Here is a 19,493-nt window from a genome sequence, read left to right as displayed (position 1 = left end):
CAATTTATATGAATTTGGCGATCAGGCCTGGTTTGTACTATTGAGATGAATATGATTTAGCGACGATATTTAGCGGGAAATAACAGTACGAGACACATACTGGAAAGCTCGGGTTTTGTGAAGGAGAAAGAGCAACTAGAAAATAATGTGCAGCGCCTGGCATTGGTGTAACGGCGTTGTACAATCAAAATAAGTTCCAGTAGGATAAGAAAAGTTCAGCAAGGGTAAGCGGTGGCATCACTGCAAAGATCAGTCATGTCGCTAAATTCGTGCCATGAAAAAACAGGAAATAAACTCAAATTAATCATTTAAAATCGTATTATGTTTAATCAAAGTATAAAATATTCTTAATCGTATTAAATACGGCAGACTAATATGGGCTGGTCATCTGTTGTGAATGTCGAAAGAAATAATTGCGTAAGCAATGAAATTAATGGAAGTCGATAAATTCGTGGACGGCTACTAACACAGTAGCTGTACGTGTAGGAAGCGAATATAAGTACCTTAAACTTTCGTGAAAAACGAAGAACAACTGCCTTCGACCACGAGAGCTCTACAAACGTCCGTCATTGATGTAACGGAGTTATACTATGAAAATTTATCTCAGCAGGATAAGAACAGCAAGGGTAAGTGATGGCATCACTGCAAAGAGAACCACAATTGAAGCAGGTATCGCAAGAAGAATGGTGAAGAGTGGAAGCAAGGGGAGATTGTCCTAACTACAATAAAAGCAAATAAGCCGGAATGGGGGAGCTACAACTAGATCGCTCTCTCTGATCGGTGCTCTCTGAACCGAATGGTGGTAAACCCGGCCCAGTGTTCTGTCATTACGTTTTCACGAAAATAAAAAGCCAATCGTTTGCAACTACCTTCTTGGCACAGACATAGAGCGAGTGAGCCATGTGAAGGATTTCGGCGTGATCCTAGACTTGCAACTAGTATTCAAGCAACACATTTCATTCATCGTCGACAAAGCATCAGAACTATGGGATTCATCTTCAGAGTTGCAAATAATTTCACCGACATATACTGTTTGCTCTCTGGTGCGCTCGACTCTAGAGTACTGTTCTGTTATCTGGAGTCCATCTTCCAACAACGGTGCTGGAGAATCGAATCGGTTCAACGCCGTTTCCTTCGATTCGCGCTTCGTAGGCAACCTTGGCAGGATCCGTTTCGCCTACCGAGTCGATGACTGAAAAGATGTCGACAAAGCCAATATGATCGCCAATACCCTGCAGGGACGAATCTACTGTGGAGTTATGTCGGAACAAATAGACCTGAACATCCAGCCACGCACATTGCCGCGGCTAAATATTGGGCGGCTACAAGACGGTAGACTAGCCCAAGAATAAGCGCAGAAGCTGGAAGAGCAGCTAGGCGCAGCATCTCTTGAAGATGGCTGGGGAGATATTCGATCCGCCATTGGATGCTCCGCAACCGCTGAACTAGGCACGGTGGCACGAGGGCGAACGAGGCACTATACAAACGGGCGCGGAACAGACAAAACTCGATTTTTCGGAGGAAAAAGCGCCAGCAGGAAGATCGAGTCCGTGAAGAGACGGAGCAACTGTACCGAAATTTAACCGTTCACGTAAAGGCCACGTGCCACAGCCCGATATGTGTAAGAACATAAACGGGAACCTTCTTACGAATGAGCGTGAGGTGATCCAAAGGTGGCAGCAGCACTACGAAGAGCACATGAATGGCGATGTGGCAGACAACGGTGGCGGTATGGTAATGAACCTAGGAGCACGCGCGCAGGATATACGACTTCCGGCTCCGAATCTCCAGGAAATCCAGGAGGAGATCGGCCGGCTGAAAAACAACAAAGCCCCTGAAGTTGACCAACTACAAGGAGAGCTGTTTAAACACGTTGGTGAGGAACTGGCTAGAGCGCTGCACTGGGTAATTACCAAGGTTTGGGAGGATGCGGTTCTGCCGCAGGAGTGGATGGAAGGTGTCGTGTGCCCCATCTTCAAAAAGGGCGATAAGCTGGATTATAGCAACTACCGCGCGATCACATTGCTGAACGCCGCCTACAAGGTACTCTCTCAAATTTTATGCCGCCGACTAACACCAATTGCAAGAAAGTTCGTGGGGCAGTACCAGGCGGGATTTATGGGTGATGAAACGCGCAGAGGGTTACGGCAAGGTGATGGTCTTTCGTGTCTGTTATTCACCATCGCTTTGGAGGGAGTAATACGAAGGGCAGGGATTGACACGAGTGGTACGATTTTCACGAAGTCCGTCCAGTTATTTGGTTTCGCCGACGACATTGATATCATGTCACGTAACTTTGAGAAGCCTACATCAGACTGAAAAGCGAAGCTAAATGGATTGGACTAGTCATCAACACGTCGAAGGCGACGTACATGATAGGAAGAGGCTCAAGAGAGGTCAATGTAAGCCACCCACCACGAGTTTCTATCAGTGGTGACGAAATCGCGGTGGCCATAAGAGTGATTCCACGATCTTCTGCGTATGAAGCAGAAGTACCGTGGAGGTACCATATTCTGCGCATTTAAGAAAATTTTGAAATAAAATCGTTGTTATCGAAAAACCATAATGATTTATGAATACGTTTATGTAGTAGATGTGTAACTATAATCCACGGAAGAATATGAATCATGAAAATTTTGATTAAATTGACTAAGAACATATATTATTAATCGATTGTTAAATTGCCACATGGTGCCTAAGTCTGCGCACATATTTTGAAATGTTCCATATTCTGCGCACAATGTTCCTAATTCTGCGCAAAATAATAATAGCTCAGTTTGGGTTATTTTTTGTCTTATGAAATGGTTTTGAACATTTATACAAATATTTAATTATTTTTGCACGTTTTAGTACCTTGTATGCTTCCTAAAGTCAATCCGGTTACACGCTAAGTATACGAAAAAACATCTGCTCCAAGACGAACTTTAATATAAGACCTGGCTAATTAGACCCAAACCCAATCGACTCAGCTACGATGAATGGAGATGATGCCTGTGTGTGCGTGTATGTATGTATGATGTATGTGCATACATCATATGTACATGGAATGGAAATAAATGTAATCCAACGCGAATAATAATAAGACCAGTCCTTCATAAATGCTAATATTGCCCAAAGTGTTATTTTTTCAAATTTCGGAACGCCAGTCCGACCTAGGAAATCTCCTAGTGAGGAATTATCTCGATTTTTCAGGGAATATTATTCATGCTAGTTACGTGATATACACATTTAGATTAGATAGGTACCACGAAGTTTAAAAAACGCTCAGTGTGGTGCGCAAGGCCAAGTAGCAGGTATCCCTTGATTCTTTCTGGATAATCTATCTTTGCATTTTTTTGCTCTTCTAGTTTTATTCCAGCATTTTTAAATATGTTTCCTTGCCAAAACAGTTGCTAGGTCTAATTTGGTTTGACAAGCCAGGCTTATTGTACCTATCCATTTCGCGCGCACAATTAGGAACAGAAAGTAAATTTTGTGCCATATTCTGCGCAACATAAATTGCATTCTATAAGATAGAGATTACACTTCGAAAGCCGAATTTCATCATATTGAAGCAACAAATAAGCTGCTTTTGCACTTCGCTTGTAAAAAAATGAGCCAGATTTTTTTTTTTTGCTCGAATTCGGGAAAAATTTGTTCACGTGCGTTTTAGCACTGCTGCTAATGGAGGCCATTTTTTTACATTTTTCGGTTTTACCGATTTTGTTTTTCTTAATATTCCCGTTATCAACGCTAGTTTATTGCTTTATTATCTGCCCATGACAACAATAAATTCCCAACATTTTGATGACATGTAAGTAAATATAATAATAACAGTAAAGAAAATTTAAAAAAATGTTTTAGTGTCAAAGTGCGCAGAATTAGGAGCCGCGCAGAATAAGGCACGCTCACGGTAGTAGTCATGTGAAATCCCAACTCATTCGCAAAGCAGCTCAAACCATGAATTAAGGTGTCAATATTGAATTCAGAACTATCTCGTAAGGTATGCAGGAAAACGGTATGGTGAACTAAAAGCAAATCCGATTGAAGTATACACAATTTAAGATACTATAAACTGATTATATCGACGTATTGACACCACCAGACTCATAAAAAAAACTAGTTTAAAAGCTGTAACTGTCATTCGTTCAAACTACTTTACGCAGAAGAATACCCTCAAATGTTTAAATTTATGTATTTTCAATTCCATCGGAGTAAAATTCCTTGAAAGATCTCATAGATCTTTTTACTTATACGTAAGCAAAAAGTATATTCCAAAAACACCGCAAACACGTCACGTTTGATAATCCGGATAGGCCTTGCTTACCCAACTAGCGTTCAACTAATACTTGTTTCTAAGAACAGTACACAGGCTGATTCCTTATCGATGAAAGTGGCACCAAAGCAATTTACAAATTCTCAACGCCTCAGCGGATCGCTCTTGGTTTGAGCACTTTAAAAAAATTGATCAGAAATTTTTAGCTGGAGAAGAGCCTGGGATTTAATGTCAATTATTAAGGGTCTAAATATATTTCTTCACTTGGCGACATTCCTCGCGAATAAAATAACTGAAGGGAGGAGCGAACGATGCAATACCTCTTGAAGGCAACCGTCCCAGATTCAATAGTGCAGTTAAGTGTTTCAGAATTGTTTACAAATTAACATAATAGCATGCAGATAACAGTACAGGATCAAGGGATCAGGAAAGTGAAGAAAACGTAAAAGCCGAATGTTACGGATGACGCCATTACCTATCAATTATCCAACTGTTACAACTAAAAATGGCATGGTTGAAACCCATCAAAACTGTCCAAATATGTAGATGTTAGCAAGTGCATGTAAATTATATGTTCGATGTGTTGTTTGTTTGTATGTGACTTGTGGCTAATTAGGTTAGATAGCTATGCATCCGTGATAGGATGCATTTTATGTATACACGGCAAGTGCGGCAAGCTTTAATAGATCTGTGGTGATGTTTCGCGATGTTTTGTCGCTCCTTTAACTGTGTATGCAACTATTTCTAGCCAGCAGGCAACGGTGTTATTATGTTATGTGTAATCATAGTGATGTCGGGTGATAACGGGCGGTGATGAATGGTAATGTGTTAGTTTATGGTCACACAACTAATCAAAGCAAGGATTAAGTAGTAGTGGGTGGTGCGCATGTGATTGGTGCCACACAATTCTGCACTAATTTATACTATCCCACCTTCGCAACCGATATTTGTCAGTATTTCTGCTGCGGTTGAAACGGATGCAGATGCGACTGACGTCGCAAAATTTTGTGGTGTGGTGGATGAGCCTGGGGCTGCTGAGCCAGAGACGGTGGTGGCGGCTGAGGCCTGTGATGCTGAGACTCCAGCGGCATTGTTGTTGGCAACTGTTGAAGATGCGATAAGATTATTTGTGTGCGGTACCGATCCACTGACACTGACCCGGCGGGGGGCGCCACGGAAGCACTGTTAGCTAGCGTAGTAGAGGAAGAAGGTGATGCTGAGGACGGTGATGGTGATGATGATAGTGATGACAGTGGTGAGGACACGGAAGATGGCGAAGGTATCGATGGTGAACCGACGGCGCTACTGCTACTACTACTATTGGCTAAACTGATACTACTGTTGTGGCTATTGGTGTGATTGCTATTGCTCAGAAATGGTATACGGGATGATACGGCGGCGGCAGCTACGGCAGCAGCGGCCGATGTTCCGGACAGCTTTGGCGGTATCTGCGGTTTGTTTGGCGGAATCGGAGGCGGTACACCGCGTCCTCCGACCGACGGAATTATTGTCTTCTTGATAGTCGCGGTGGGTCCTCCCACCATAATTCCGGCTGGACTTCCCGCTGGCGATGCTGACGCCTTTCGAACGGTGGCCATCTGTCAGACGGATGCGAACGAGGATGATGCGGTCCACATTTGTTGATTTTTTTTTATTCACGGATGGTGGAAGAGACAAGAGATTTGCGGTGTCGAAGTTTTTAATGAAATTGAATGGAATGATTTCTTTCTTTTGCTTTGGTTGTTTGTTTTTTAGAAGGAAGGCTTAATTTACGCTACAATCCTCATATTAAGAAACTTTTTTCTAGGCATGTAAGTTAATTTGCGTCGTTTTTTGATTGCAAACAGTTAGCATGTTTAGAATTTAAATTGCAGGTTGTTTCGTTTTTTTGTTGGGTGTTTTTTTAGATTCGTTCGATTCAAGAATTGTTGTAATTGGAACAGAAACAGAGAAAACAAAATTAGCTATTACTATCAATAGCTGGCGGATTGGTTACATGGGGTAGAAAAAGCATTCAATGTGTTAATCCAATATACTACTTTACCATTCTTGCATGATGAGTACGAAAACCAAACTAACTAATGACTGTATTCTGACATGGGTATTCGTTCGTAACAATTGAACGTTTAAACCAATTTTGTACAATTTACTACTACAAATGAATTAAAAAAAATCATTATCTTTCAATGTTTGCACCAATAAACCAAAAATGATGGAAAGAAAACTTATTGAATATGTTAATACAATACAAATATGAACACTTCAAAAGAGTAAAAAGCGAATAAGAAAAACTTGTAGAATTCGAAAAATGCTAGAAATATGATGCCTTTAATTTCACAAAAATTCTAGGAAAAAATGTAGAATTGAATAGTTTGTTCCTGAAATAATTTCTTGAATGTGAAACGAAAACGATCCGTGAAAATTTTAACGTTTTATGATCCTATAACTTGGTCTAATAGATCATTGTTCATAATATTTCAAAGTGTGGGGCATGAGAGTTTAATTTCAAAAATGTCATGACATCAAGGTTGCTTGGCACTGACTTAGCTCAGACAAGGCACGGTAACTGCTGGATGATGCATATCTTTGGTACTTCGTTACCTGAAGAAATAAAATAGGAGTGGTCCTTAGCCTCTTGTCTAGCAACTTCTATTTTTATCCCTAGTTCATCGTTTTGCAACGCGGAGTACGAGTAACCGTAGGGAAGATCGAGTAACCAACCCCCGTGGGAACTGTGCTGAATGCTGACAGGGGGAGGAGGTTTGCTCCTATCCAGAGGTGCAAATCTTATTGACCGTCTTTCCCCGAGGTGGTGCAATTCACAACAGCGTGTGTTCCCTAAATTAGGGGCGGCTGATTATCGTCCGAGTACTAGCGAGGGTCTCTAAGCAAAACTATGCATTACGGTCCTCCGGAAATCCAGGGGGTTTGATGGCTGGCCCTGCAATCCAGCCTTTAAAAATTATAATTAAGCTACGAATGAATCTCTCAACTTCGTCGGGAGCATTCGCATACTCGCTGATGTACTGAAGGACCGCGGATTGAGTAGCGTAGCTTTTCCAGGAGTTTGCCTGGAGTTTCCTCCACCAATTCCCTCAAAAATAACAAGTTGCTTTAGAAATTCCTGCTGGGGATTTCTCTAGAAATTCGCTTAATAAGTTTTTAGAAGAGATCATTCGGGAAACTTTTACCGAAATTCCTAAAAGAACATCTCCGAAAATTCATCCAAATATTCCCTCCAAAATGTATCCAAGAATTTCCTCCGAGCATTTCTTTCATGAATTCCTCTGGAATTCGAGGCAATTCCTGAAGAGTTGCTTGAAGGTATTTCTGAAGAAAAAAAACCCTAGAGGGGGGGGGGGGGACTAAGTCCTCCCTAGAGAAAAATTCGTCCCCCTAGGATTTGAAAAGATAGTTAGCAGTGATATCAATTTTCGGCATATAGCCTAAAGAGTTACTGAAAAAGTTTGAAGCAGAAGCATTGTCTCCCATATTCAGCCTATCATAATGAGATGAGTGGAAGCCAAATGAGCTTGTTTCTGATTACTGAGAAAGATTCCTGTGTGGCAGTGAAATAGCACTTGGTAATAATTATGAATAAGGCAATATCTAATTGATTTTACAATTTATTTTTACAATTTCCCAGAAAACTGTCTGTTGAAAACCGTACCATTTTAATATTTTGCCAGAATACTAATTCCGAGGTGACCATTCCTCTGAACGTATTATTCCCCAAAATGGAAAAGTAATTCTATTTTATTGAATTTTTATTCGTATCATTTTATTAAATCAAATGGTCGATTGAGATAAGGCAGAACACGCGATGTGGCCTTTCTTTTAAATCACGCGTTTGCTCGGTGCAATGCGACAGAGGAGACTACTCCTTCTTTTAATTTACGCAATAGCTCGGGATAATACTAAAGAGCCGATGATGCCTTCTTTTAAAGCTCGCGTTTGTTTGGAGCAATGCAAAAAAGAAGATTATTCCATCTTTCAAATTACGCGATTGATCGCGATAATGCAAAAGAATGGATGCTGCCTTCTTTTAAAGCTCGCATTTGCTCGGTGCAATGCAAAAAGGGAGGAAATCATTCCTGCTTTTAATTTACGCGATTGCTCGGGATAATACGAAAGAGTTAATGCCGCCTTCTTTTAAAGCACGCGTTTGTTTGGAGCAATGCAAAAAAGAAGATCATTTCTTCTTTTAAATTACGCGATTGCTCACGATAATGCAAAAGAGTTGATGATGCTTGTAATGATGCGTTTGTTCGAAACAATGCAAAAGGGAAGATCATTCCTTCTTTTTGAATGACGCGATTGCTCTGGATAATGCAAAAGAATTGCTGATGCCTTCTTTTAAAGCACGCGTTTGTTCGGTGCAATGTAAAAAGGGCATTCCTTCTTTTATATTACGCGATTGCTCGGAATAATGCAAAAGAGTTGATGATGCCTTTTGTGAAAGCATGCGGCTTCTTTATTGTTCATATCAAGAAGTCTATTTTGAAGTTCCGCTTTAAGTTGCGTAAAGATTATGATTATTGAAAATAGGATCATTTTCATTGTGTTATGCCAAACGACCATTATGCCAAACGACTTCGGCATAAAGGGTAGCACCGACGGGAACAACTTCGAGCTGCTCATTGGACAGCACTAATATGTACAGCGAATCATCTCGTCAGCCCACTTAAAAAGTGGCGTTCGTAACCAGGCTGATGATTAGCCCAGTTAAGGCTCAAATTACCGTCATCCAGTCATTGACGAGAAAGACAGCCACGTACTCGTACCACCCCCAGTAATAAAACCACCTACCGAGGAGAAAAAGCAGTCTCCAGGTCGATGGGGGAAGCACTTTTGTTTCAAAACTACACCATCCAATAGCAAAGACATAATTATATCCGGTGGAAGCTTCATTTGGTTGTATTTCGCTTTAGTTTTCAAAAAAAAACTGCCTTTTGCAACATTTTTTTCCAAGAGAGAAAATCGACGATTTACTATCACGCTCTCTTATATATCAGAGAGTGTGAGAGTAAATCGTCGATTTCCCCTCTTGAGAAAAAAATGTTGCAAAAGGCAGTTTTTTTGAAAACTAAAGCGAAATACAACTAAATGAAGATATAATTATGTCTTCGCTATTGGATGATGTAGTTTTAAAACTAAAATACTTCCCCCATCCAGTTGGAGACTGCTTTTTCTTTTTTTATTACTGAGAGTGGAACGAGCACGTGGCTGTCTTTCTCGTCAATGACTGGATGACGGTAAATTGAGCCTTAACAAATGGTTGCTGTATTGCCTTTTGATAAAAGTAATTCCTTCTTTGGAAGGAGGCTTGCCAACCTCTTGAAAGGAGCTTCTGAATCTCTTGAAAGTAGGCTTCCGCACCTGTTGATAAGAGGCTTCTGAGCCTCTTGTAGAGAGGATTTCAAACATCTTGAATGGCAGCTTTCGAGTCACTTAAAAGGAGGCTTCCTTTGCATCTTGTAAGGATGCTTCTGAGCCTTTTGGAAGTATGATTCCATGCCTCTTGAAAGAAGAATTCTGATCTTCTTGGTGGGAGGCTTCCGAGCATCTTGAAAGGAGGCTGCCGTACCTCGTAAAAGTAGGCTGACGAGCCTTTTGAAAAGAACATTAAGCCTCTTGAAATAAGCCTTCTAAGATTTTTGAAAGAAGGCTTCCGAGCCTCTTAAAGGAGATTTCGAGCCTCTTGAAAGGAGGCTTCCGAGGCCTCTTGAAAGGAGGCTTGAGCCTCTTGAAAGGAGGCTTGAGCCTCTTGAAAGGAGGCTCTGAGCCCTTGAAAGGAGGCTTTGAGCCTCTTGAAAGGAGGCTTCTGAGCCTCTTGAAAGGAGGCTTCTGAACCTCTTGAAAGGAGGCCTGAGCCTCTTGAAAGGAGGCCTTCTGAGCCTCTTGGAAGGAGGCTTCCAGGCCTCTTGGAAGGTGGCTTCCAGGCCTCTTGGAAGGTGGCTTCCTGAGCCTCTTGGAAGGAGGCCTGAGCCTCTTGGAAGGAGGCCTGAGCCTCTTGGAAGGAGGCTTCCAGCCTCTTGGAAGGAGGCTGAGCCTCTTGGAAGGAGGCTTGAGCCTCTTGGAGGCTTCTGAGCCTCTTGGAAGAGGCTTGAGCCTCTTGGAAGGAGGCTTCCAGGCCTCTTGGAAGAAGGCTTGAGCCTCTTGGAAGGAGGCTTCGAGGCCTCTTGGAAGGAGGCTTGAGCCTCTTGGAAGGAGGCTCTGAGCCTCTTGGAAGGAGGCTTCCAGGCCTCTTGGAAGGAGGCTCTGAGCCTCTTGGAAGGAGGCTCTGAGCCTCTTGGAAGGAGGCTTCCAGGCCTCTTGGAAGGAGGCTCTGAGCCTCTTGGAAGGAGGCTTCCAGGCCTCTTGGAAGGAGGCTCGAGCCTCTTGGAAGGAGGCTTCCAGGCCTCTTGAAGGAGGCTCTGAGCCTCTTGAAAGGAGGCCTGAGCCTCTTGAAAGGAGGCTTGAAAGTCTTGAAAGGAGGCCTGAGCCTCTTGAAAGGAGGCTCTGAGCCTCTTGAAAGGAGGCTCTGAGGCCTCTTGAAAGGAGGCTTGAGCCTCTTGAAAGGAGGCTTGAGGCCTCTTGAAAGGAGGCCTGAGCCTCTTGAAAGGAGGCTCGAGCCTCTTGAAAGGAGGCCTGAGGCCTCTTGAAAGGAGGCTTCTGAGCCTCTTGAAAGGAGGCTTCCAAGCCTCTTGAAAGGAGGCTTCAAGCCTCTTGAAAGGAGGCTTCTGAGGCCTCTTGAAAGGAGGCTTCTGAGCCTCTTGAAAGGAGGCCTGAGCCTCTTGAAAGGAGGCTTCTGAGCCTCTTGAAAGGAGGCTTCTGAGCCTCTTGAAAGGAGGCTTCCAGAGCCTCTTGAAAGGAGGCTTGAGAGCCTCTTGAAAGGAGGCTTGAGCCTCTAGAAAGGAGGCCTGAGCCTTCTAGAAAGGAGGCTTCTGAGCCTCTTGAAAGGAGGCTTCCAGGCCTCTTGAAAGGAGGCTTCCTGAGCCTCTTGAAAGGAGGCTTCAAGCCTCTTGAAAGGAGGCTTCTGAGCCTCTTTAAAGGAGGCTTCTGAGCCTCTTGAAAGGAGGCCTGAGCCTCTTGAAAGGAGGCTCTGAGCCTCTTGAAAGGAGGCTTCTGAGCCTCTTGAAAGGAGGCTTCTGAGCCTCTTGAAAGGAGGCCTGAGGCCTCTTGAAAGGAGGCTGAGGCCTCTAGAAAGGAGGCTTCTGAGCCTCTTGAAAGGAGGCCTGAGCCTCTTGGAAGGAGGCTTCTGAGGCCTCTTGAAAGGAGGCTTGAGCCTCTTGAAAGGAGGCTTCTGAGCCTCTTGAAAGGAGGCCTGAGCCTCTTGAAAGGAGGCCTGAGCCTCTTGAAAGGAGGCTCTGAGCCTCTTGAAAGGAGGCTTCTGAGCCTCTTGAAAGGAGGCTTCTGAGCCTCTTGAAAGGAGGCTGAGCCTCTTGAAAGGAGGCTTCCAAGCCTCTTGAAAGGAGGCTTCTGAGCCTCTTGAAAGGAGGCTTCTGAGCCTCTTGAAAGGAGGCTTCTGAGCCTCTTGAAAGGAGGCTTCTGAGCCTCTTGAAAGGAGGCTTACGAGCCTCTTGAAAGGAGGCTTCCGAGCCTCTTGAAAGGAGGCTTCCGAGCCTCTTGAAAGACGGCTTCCGAGCCTCTTGAAAGGAGGCTTCCGAGCCTCTTGAAAAGAGGCTTCCGAGCCTCTTGAAAGGAGGCTTCCGAGCCTCTTGAAAGGAGGCTTCCGAACCTCTTGAAAGGAGGCTTTCAAATCTCTTGAAAGGAGGCTTCCAAACCTCTTGAAAGGAGGCTTCCAAGCCTCTTGAAAGGAGGCTTCCAAGCCTCTTGAAAGGAGGCTTCCAAGCCTCTTGAAAGGAGGCCTCCAAGCCTCTTGAAAGGAGGCTTCCAAGCCTCTTGAAAGGAGGCTTCCAAGCCTCTTGAAAGGAGGCTTCCAAGCCTCTTGAAAGGAGGCTTCCAAGCCTCTTGAAAGGAGGCTTCCAAGCCTCTTGAAAGGAGGCTTCCAAGCCTCTTGAAAGGAGGCTTCCAAGCCTCTTGAAAGGAGGCTTCCAAGCCTCTTGAAAGAAGGCTTCCAAGCCTCTTGAAAGGAGGCTTCTGAAAGTCTTGAAAGAACCAACCAGGGTATCCAATTAGCCTTGTGTGCAAAGACGTACGATTGCCAATCCGGAGATGACAAGTTTTCGGATGGGAAATATATCTTTTAAACAAGGGCCGAACCTTTAGATTCTGGATTTTAGTTGAAAAGCTAGATGTACCAGTTGTGACTATAGCACCAGTTGTCGCACTAGTGCTTTATATGCCAAATGGCCAATCAAATCACCGCAAACCAAGTTCATATCGATAAAGCATATTCATATGATACGATAAGACCTTTGATCTCCTCCAAAACAAGCAAAGCATTATTGTAAAAATTGATTTTGCTTAATTTTTGACGTCCTTTGCACAAGTTACCGCACTAGTGGTCCCTACTTGGCCAATCCCATAAGAAAACAATGGGATTTGCCAAATAAGGAACCAAAATTAAGAATAGTGCTACAACTGGTGCATGCGTTCCTATTATGGATTAATCAATTTTGATGATTATAACAAATTTTATTGTGGTTTTCACAGCTGTTCTAAGGAGCAGGAAGTAAAACCTTTCGCTTGATATATAAAGTGGCCTTTTACTTATTTTTAAAAAATAGTTGTTCTTATGTATGGCGAGAATTGGTACACCCAGCCCAGTTAAAATATTTTTCAACATTAAATTTAGAGCAGGACGATTGCATTGGAGATTTTTGGCTTTGATTTACTAATCACCATGCATATTATGCACAAGACAAAATTATGATATAATAATTGATAATTGTGTATCAAAATTTTATCAATAAGTCTCGAATTGGAATTGTAATACGTCCGCCATCACGCATTTTTGTCCGAGATACCCCCTAGGGCCAGCGAAGGTACCCCGAGGGGTACATGTACCGCAGGTTGAAAACCGCTGCTGTATTACAAAGGATCTTTTAACGAAGCTAATCAATAAAACCAATTACATAGACATTTTCTTTCCATGTTTCTCGCACATTTTGAGCTAGAAATCAGCTCAATGCTTGTTGCATTGCAGTTGTGTGTACGTCACCAGCAGAAGATTTCGTATTATGAATTTCAACCGAAATAAGAATTACATGTTTGAAAATTGTAAGATAATTGATTATATAAACTTGCTTGAAAATATGTATTTGTGACAGTACATACCATTTCTGATAATGAGAAACAGTTCACGATTTCAGAGCTAAATAAAATTAAACTTGGCAGTGAAAATGCTCTTCTTGAATACTTTATTACCTTACTGTCACAAGTCTTTTCGTAGCCTTCGGCGTGGTAAAAATAATCAGCGGCGTAAGCAAATCATCAGCAGCGGCGCACAAGTCTATTCGTAAGACTAAAAAGATGACAACAAGTCGAGAAAATATCATACGCTAGGCTAAGGTATTTATAGGCCCCGATATTTCGTTCGTTTAGCTTTCAAAATTCACAGGACATCAGTATAGATCAGTATGTAGGTATAATATGGAATACCATAAATTTCCGCAGTTTATAAGCTACAGCATTTACATTCCATCTATAGAAACACTAAAGTGTTCGTGTTAGAATATCAAGCTATGAAAATAGATATTGTTTAAAAGCAAATTATTTTTGAAATTTCATCAATGTATATTCTTCACTGAAATGAATAAATGAAAATAAATAAGTGCTAAAGTGAGTTAAAACCATTCCTCCCCAGAGGGAACTGCCCCAGGGTATAACAAAAGTTCTATGTAATATGCATTATTTTCGAAATAGTTTACATAGTAGGTCTACGTAAATAGTAAATCAAAATATATTAAGTGAACATAAATATAAAGTTTGATCGAAATTGATAGACTTGTATCTAATATAAACTCAATATGATGAGGAAAGCAGTGAATATCCTGTGCCAACCCATGGGAGGAATGGCTAATAACGATAAATATTTAATATGGTATTGGAGATTTTTTCAAATGAAATAATAAACACAAAATTAGCCTGAACAACACTGAAGTGAATCAGCCATATATGGTCTTGATGAGCTTGTATCAAATAAAACGAATGTTCATAAAAATATGTATGATACAAAGGTACAAATGCCTTCATTCAATCACCACTCATTCTACAGACAATTTTTTAGCGTATTGTGATTACAACACTTACGAATGGAACGTGTAACTGATAAAAACAACACATAAAAATGATAACGAACGATTGCGAATGGTGCGCCGATTGGGAGGGCATAGATAGTTCAAAGTGCAACACAATATGCGGAAAGTTCGTGACAGGGCAATAATGAATAATTTCGATTTGGAATATCTTCCTTTTGTCAAATCAAACTGAAATCGTACAATCGTAAGCATGGTACAAAAAATGTCCTATCATCAAACAGGGTAAAATGGCAAACGACGACAAACGAGTGTATTTGGGTTGGGCAGTTGGACTTACCTTGCTGGGTGTGACCGTGTTGGCGTACGTTTCGGGAGACGGTGCCACCGGTGCGGCATTCGCTCCCGGAGGTCCCAACGGTGGAGACGTTATCGACAGCTGTGAGATGGCGGTTTGTCTGATAAGTTGCCCGGGCGACACAGAACGAGCGATTCCAGTTGCTGTGGAGAGTAGGGAACAGCGAATTAGTTGTGGTATCGATGTTTCTTGGAACATAAAGGAACGTTTAGGTAAATATAAGCGCAATGGTGATACACACAAAAGGACATGCAAATCAGGATCCTATATTGTACAATATTGCAAAGTGTCGTATTATGTTATTCTAGAATGATGTTTATTACGCTAAAGCCTCATAGAGCCACATACTAACAAATTATTATATTCCATTCTGCCTGTAATGTTTGATTTTGACAGTAATGGAAGTTACCCGGCACAAATATGTTCTACGAGTAAGGCAAAATGTTTGAATATAAAAAGGCATGATTTGTTGTCGTCTATGTACATGAATAAGATCCCTTTACATCAGTGGATGAAAAACCATACGAAAAATCGGCATCAACATTTCAAAAGAGCGAAATTTGTTTTGTAAACTAGAGCTTTTTACGTTGCTGGTGGACAAATTTGCCCCCCTGGAAATGTTATTCTGGAGAATGAATCATTCTATGAAATGGAATGGAATGGAGAATGGACCATTCTATGAAATGGAATACTGGAAAATGCGCTATTTCTTGTGGAGAGTTCTTACATTTTAGTCCCAATACATTTCATTTCGCGCTAATAATTGTCAGGCGATAACAATACTTCTGCACCACACACGGGCATTTGTTTACTTTGCTCGATATATAAGTAGACAGATTGGCAGTTCAATAGGTAGATTTGACACAACTGTTTGTGTCAAAGTAAGAAAACTATTGAAAATAATCCAATTACTATTGATTTACAATTTAAAACATTTTTTCGTTTTCCACTAATTCTGCAATGATTTTTTTATACCTTTTCAAAAAGTCGTGGACAGAAAGGGGTTGTTCGTGTCCACGGTCCATACAAATTTTTGGTAATTTGTATAACAAATGTCCACGTTGGGAGAAGATGCATGTAAAACTGGCCAAAACCAGTCCACGTGATATGGACAGCCCCCAAGGAGTTGAAATCAGTTTGAATTTTTTCTTCGAAATTGACGGAAATGGACTCATAAAAGTTGCCAAACTAAAGGTTCATGTAACAATAAAATAAGGAATATTTAGCTGAACTGTATTTGAATATTTTGAAGTTTACACGTTATCTGAAAAGCTTCTATGTAGGTAATCTATATTATAGTTGTTAGAATATTATTTACATTAGCTGATCGCTATTAGATATAAGCAAAGTGTAATGAATAGAAAAGCCACAAGAAAAGCAATAGAGCTACATAAATAAATAAGGAAGAGGTTAAGTACAGCAACGTCACAGCAATCACACATCAGATATAGTTTCTCTTGCTATAGAGAACAGTTACGACAGTTCACAGGTTCAAAACAAAAAAAAATTGTTATTAAATTACTTGGTCCGGAAACTGGCACGCTAGAAACCGTAGCAGTTGGCTGGACCACCTTGGTGGCCACACTACTGATCATTGCGGCGGCGCCATGCGGTAGAATCCCAACACCGGATACAGGGCCCGAGGCTGCAGCAGGTCCACTAACGGCGGCAGCAGCAGCAGCAGAGGAAGCGGCTGTGGTAGCAGACGCCGCAGAACCAGCTGCGACGGAAGCGGAAGAAGAGGATGATGCTACGTTTCCTACGTCTGCATTTGTGTTATTTTTATGTTCGGGATGTGTTCGTTTTAAATGATTTGAGGTTTTAATTTGTAAATGAAGATTGATGAAGGGAGAAACAAATTACGAAATACAGGAAATAGAATTTGAATTTTGAATTCTTTACTTATAATTTTGTTTAGTAATTTGTTGAAATATCCCAATTAATAATGTCTTAAGAATATAAACTACCGTACGAGAACTAATAAAATGAATTTTATGACATTTTGAAATAAAATTATCCGCTTTTGTTTGTACTTGCCTGATGCTAGTGGGACCCCTCCTATTGATGGCCTCGAAGGCATTAGACCGCCTGGTTTGGTAGGAAGCTGCGGGGCAACGATCGGATGGCGAATACCAGTCTGTTTCCTCAGCATTTCCAATTCTGTCTTCAGCTGCTGAATTTCGATCTCTTGCTCTTTGATCCTAAAATTATTAAAAGAATTATTGTGTAATCCAGACCAGAGATGAAAAATGTCTTGTTGAATTCGACATGTGCTGCCTTAGAATCAACTATCTAATTAACTTACCGCTTCTCCTCCTTGCCCAGACTTTGGTGCAACATTTTCCTCTCCAAATCGAATTGCTGAGTTTGCGTCTCCAATTCCGCTTCCATCCGGAGCGACTTTTTGCTTTCTTCCTCAAGGCCTTCGGCTATTGTGTCCACTCGCAATTTTTCTTCGGACAAGATCTGTGCCAAATCCTCACTCCGCTTTCGCTCTTCTATATATTTTATAATAATTTTCTTTCTCTCTGCTAGGAGCAATAGTACTATCTGCTTCTGGCGATTTTTTTCCGCTTCGAACTGTTCCTGAATTTTCTGTAGCTCCAATTCCGTCACTTTTCGTTGCTCTTTCTCATGCTCCAATTCCTGCTTCAACCGTGACCGTTCGATCTCTAACCCGTACGTAATGTCGTCCCCTTGGGCAGTGGTGTGTTCATGCTTCCGTCGTTCGTCTTCTAGTTCCTGAACAACTTTTTTGTATCGTTCTTCGGCATCTTTCAGTACTTCGACCATTTTGGCTTGAGTCTGTCGCTGCTGCATCACAAGCGCCGCCAGAGAATCCATCTGTTCTTTGACACCCAATCGCTGGTCGTTTAGCAGTCGCATCTCGTGCTCGGAATATGCCGCCTGAATGGATGACTGTCGGCTGGCGATGTTCCCACTGGAGGCCAAGTTGTCGCGGTAGAGTGCCGCGTGAGGATCGTTTAGGTTAGTGGGTTTGCTATATCGAGCAGTGTTGAGTAGTTGTTTGACTTTTTCAGTCTTAAGTACGGCGATGACTACGTCTCGGGCTTGGAGCTCACCTTCCAAGTAGCTCAGCAGTTTGAGGAGATCAGTTTTGCTAAAGTCCATCTTTGGATTGCGCTGAATTAAAAAAAAAGAAAGAAACGAGGTTCAAGTAACATTTAATTTGAAGCACATATGAAAAGTAGATGTAAGAAATTACATAGTTGTTAATACATAGTTGCTTCTTGTATATGTTAATTTTCACAAACGATATCTAAGGACGTAGAAAAATCGATTAGTATAGATTTTATATATTGTGTTATTTGTTTTTATTGATCAAATGTTCAATTTCATGGCTCTTTAATGATATCTCCGTATGAAAAGATTCATATTGAATAAAAAACAAGGGACAAAATGTTAGATTTGTAAGCCAAAATAAAATTATAAAATTTTGGTTAAAATTTGAATTACTATGTCTGAAACTTGATTATGCATATATACAACATGTGATAGATTTAGTTCGGAAAGGTATTGGAGCGTAACCACCCCTTCGGTGGGCTTTGATTCCTCGATCCCAGTTTGCTAGACAGGTGCTTTCCTTACTAAGCTACGAAGGACCTCCGTCGTCCAACGCAGCTTAGCGGGTACTGATGAAACCAAATTTCCTGCACCAGGTACCAGCCGAACTCTCGCAATACATTTTCAGAACTAACTCTCTCATATGTATTTTTGTACACATGCCAACCAAGTAGAATGAGTATTTAGTATTGTCCGGCTCCTACACACTTGCTTCATCAGCAACGGCGCTCAATGAAGTAGGGTTGTGTGAGGTTGTGCCAGTTGGTCGTCAGATCCCGACCCGACCACACAAGCGAAGAGAGATCGCCACTCGAGTTCAGTACATTCAAAGTTAATTGCCTATATGTCGGGTATTAGGCCACCCGGAGTGTGTTTCTGGCTGGTTGATTTCAGGATAGAAATCTACAGAGAACACTCATCGGCATGCATCATCAACGCAGATGGAAGAAGAACCTTGAGAGTAGCTCACAGACTCTCGGGCATCGCGGAGTACACACACTATGATAGTGTTCTAGATATCCCTAGTGGTTGGCAAAATAACAATAAAACGAACATTAAATTGATAAACGACTTAAATAATACAGGTAAACGAACGATGGGACTAGAAAAAGATGATGCCCCCCCCCCCCCCCCCTTCAGAAGAGACAAGCAGGAATCACCAACATTACCGGTCCCGCACACCAACAAAGAGATCCGTTACCGCGACCACACATACAAGCAATACAACAACAACATACAATCGACACTTACGATGTGACACAACACAGTGATAGCACTCCGGCGGCACTCGCAACAATAAACTCGCCACCGAACGTCTTTACAGCTGGGACATGGAATGTCTCAGGGTGCTCCCAACCGTCCGATCGGGACGTCATCGATCAGTTCCTAAACGACAACAATATTGCTGTTGCCTGTTTGCAAGAGACCCGTTTAGCCACCAGTACAACAACCACAGCGGCCTACGCATGGTTCAATGTAAATCGACAATCGGAGACCTCCCCCAGGATGGGAGGTGGAACCGCTATCCTGGTACATCGAGGACACTTCGGCAACAAATTTAAGTTTTTTCGAGTTGGAAATAATACCTGCGGAGTCAAGATCACTGTGTTTGGAGAACAACTTATAGTCTTGTCCATATACGCACGCTCGGCGA

General features: G+C 41.9%; 1 protein-coding gene across 1 annotated transcript; it reads right to left on the bottom strand.

Annotated features, from left to right (window-relative positions):
• Nucleotides 1-5,205: 5,205 nt before the first annotated feature.
• LOC134202730 (CTTNBP2 N-terminal-like protein) lies at nucleotides 5,206-17,896 on the bottom strand. Its single transcript, XM_062677732.1, has 5 exons — nucleotides 17,061-17,896; nucleotides 16,793-16,956; nucleotides 16,278-16,475; nucleotides 14,738-14,898; nucleotides 5,206-5,853 (listed from the first exon to the last, which is right to left on the bottom strand). The coding sequence occupies exons 1-5, from the start codon at nucleotides 17,885-17,887 to the stop codon at nucleotides 5,206-5,208; spliced, it is 1,998 nt and encodes a 665-aa protein (XP_062533716.1). The 5' UTR covers nucleotides 17,888-17,896.
• Between the last annotated feature and the right edge of the window lie 1,597 nt (nucleotides 17,897-19,493).

This window comes from Armigeres subalbatus, unplaced genomic scaffold, assembly GCF_024139115.2.
Source record: "Armigeres subalbatus isolate Guangzhou_Male unplaced genomic scaffold, GZ_Asu_2 Contig138, whole genome shotgun sequence".
NCBI lineage: Eukaryota > Metazoa > Arthropoda > Insecta > Diptera > Culicidae > Armigeres > Armigeres subalbatus.
The sequence above is the reverse complement of the archived record's forward strand: the minus strand, read 5'-3'. Positions and strand labels throughout refer to the sequence as shown.

What these genes read in the sequence shown, in the direction of transcription:
- LOC134202730 (XM_062677732.1), bottom strand. Translation starts at nt 17,887, where the DNA reads ATGGACTTTAGCAAAACTGATCTCCTCAAACTGCTGAGCTACTTGGAA. An exon ending in CTGGGCAAGGAGGAGAAGCG is followed by an intron (nt 16,957 to 17,060) that starts GTAAGTTAATTA and finishes TAATAATTTTAG; the next exon opens with GATCAAAGAGCAAGAGATCG. An exon ending in ACACGGTCACACCCAGCAAG is followed by an intron (nt 5,854 to 14,737) that starts GTAAGTCCAACT and finishes TCCGTCTGACAG; the next exon opens with ATGGCCACCGTTCGAAAGGC.